The sequence below is a fragment of the Trypanosoma rangeli genome (assembly GCF_003719475.1).
Source record: "Trypanosoma rangeli strain AM80 chromosome Unknown Tra_15.4_contig_00877, whole genome shotgun sequence".
In the NCBI taxonomy this organism is placed as follows: Eukaryota; Euglenozoa; class Kinetoplastea; order Trypanosomatida; family Trypanosomatidae; genus Trypanosoma; species Trypanosoma rangeli.
In genome coordinates this window covers 1-1,160 of record NW_021706569.1, presented here as the reverse complement: position 1 = coordinate 1,160, position 1,160 = coordinate 1, and the positions used below count along the sequence as shown (strand labels likewise).

At 51.3% G+C, this 1,160-nt stretch overlaps 1 protein-coding gene and 1 pseudogene across 1 annotated transcript; both read left to right on the top strand.

The window, feature by feature from the left end:
• Window positions 1-223: 223 nt before the first annotated feature.
• On the top strand, window positions 224-703 carry TraAM80_10287 (uncharacterized protein; the record flags this gene model as incomplete). Its single annotated transcript, XM_029386919.1, has 1 exon — window positions 224-703. One exon carries the CDS (start codon window positions 224-226, stop codon window positions 701-703), a length of 480 nt encoding a protein of 159 aa, XP_029233343.1.
• An 86-nt stretch (window positions 704-789) lies between these two features.
• Window positions 790-1,123, top strand: TraAM80_10286 (trans-sialidase; annotated as a pseudogene).
• The last annotated feature ends 37 nt before the right edge of the window (window positions 1,124-1,160 follow it).

The window sequence follows — 1,160 nt, the reverse complement described above, 5'->3', positions numbered from 1 at the left end:
CTTCCGAAGAACAATAGCGCCAATGAACAATACTGTGGGTGCGGTGTGAGCGCAGCCTAACGGGGCAGCAGGTGTTGCAGAGGTGGTTGGATGACAGTAAAAAAATAAGGTTGTTTGAAGATAATCCGCAAGGGAGAGAGGGGAGCTGGGGTGGGTGGGGCTGCTGTGCGAGAGGAAAGAAAGGAACAACGAAGCACAGATGCCTGCTGGCGTGTAGGTGCTTATGTCACGGCTGCCATGTCTGTTCAAGGAGAAAAGGGAAAAAGAATGGAGGGAGAGGGGAGGACAAAGGCTGTGCACATTCACTGCTCTCCATGACGCCATAGAATGCGATTGCCATCTATGCGGATGCAGCTGCCACCATGCATGCATCGCGGCGCGATCCAACTCTGCGAAGCAGGTGGAGATGGCCTCTCACTTTTTAGTTGCTGAATCTATTCTTTATATTATTGTCTGGCAGAAGAGGCAGCTCTCAGTGCAGACGAGGCATTGGGTTGTGTCGATAGCCCTAAACGGGATGCCGCATTGCTGTGGCAAGGCAGTGCAAACCGCACTTCAGTTGTTCTTTTCCTTGGTGGGCAGTGAGCACCGTGTACTTCTACTCTTCTTGACTGCCCTCGCAGCCTCCTTGTCATTTGCCGTGTTTATGGAGGCTGCAGTCCGCAGTCTCCCCATTGGAAGTGTGCTCACTCCGTTGATTTAACTCTTACTTGTTTGTTTGCTTGCTATCTTACTGGGAGGCGCTACAAGCGTAGTGACTGCGGGGACAATGACGATGTATTGGCTCACTGTGACTGCAGATAGTGCCCATTGTTTCATTCTGTTTGCTCTTTTGCCTCACTGCCATTTTGCCTTTCTCAATTTACTTTGTCTACACACTTGGAAGGAAAGAGACCAAACGCTACTTGCTGCTGTGCACATTGAAAGGTTCTGCAGTCACCACCAGCAACACACACGCAAACACACACGCAATCGTCGCGGCCTGAGCGGATGCACCACAACGAGGGAAGGAAAAGAATGAGTGAGCAGCGACGATCCAACATGTGCCGTCATCTGTTTTCTTTTTCGGTGCAGCTCCTCTGCGTGCTGTTGATATGCTTTGGCAGTACGGCTGTGCACGCTGAGGGGAACAAACCAAAGGAAGTGCAAATACCGGACCC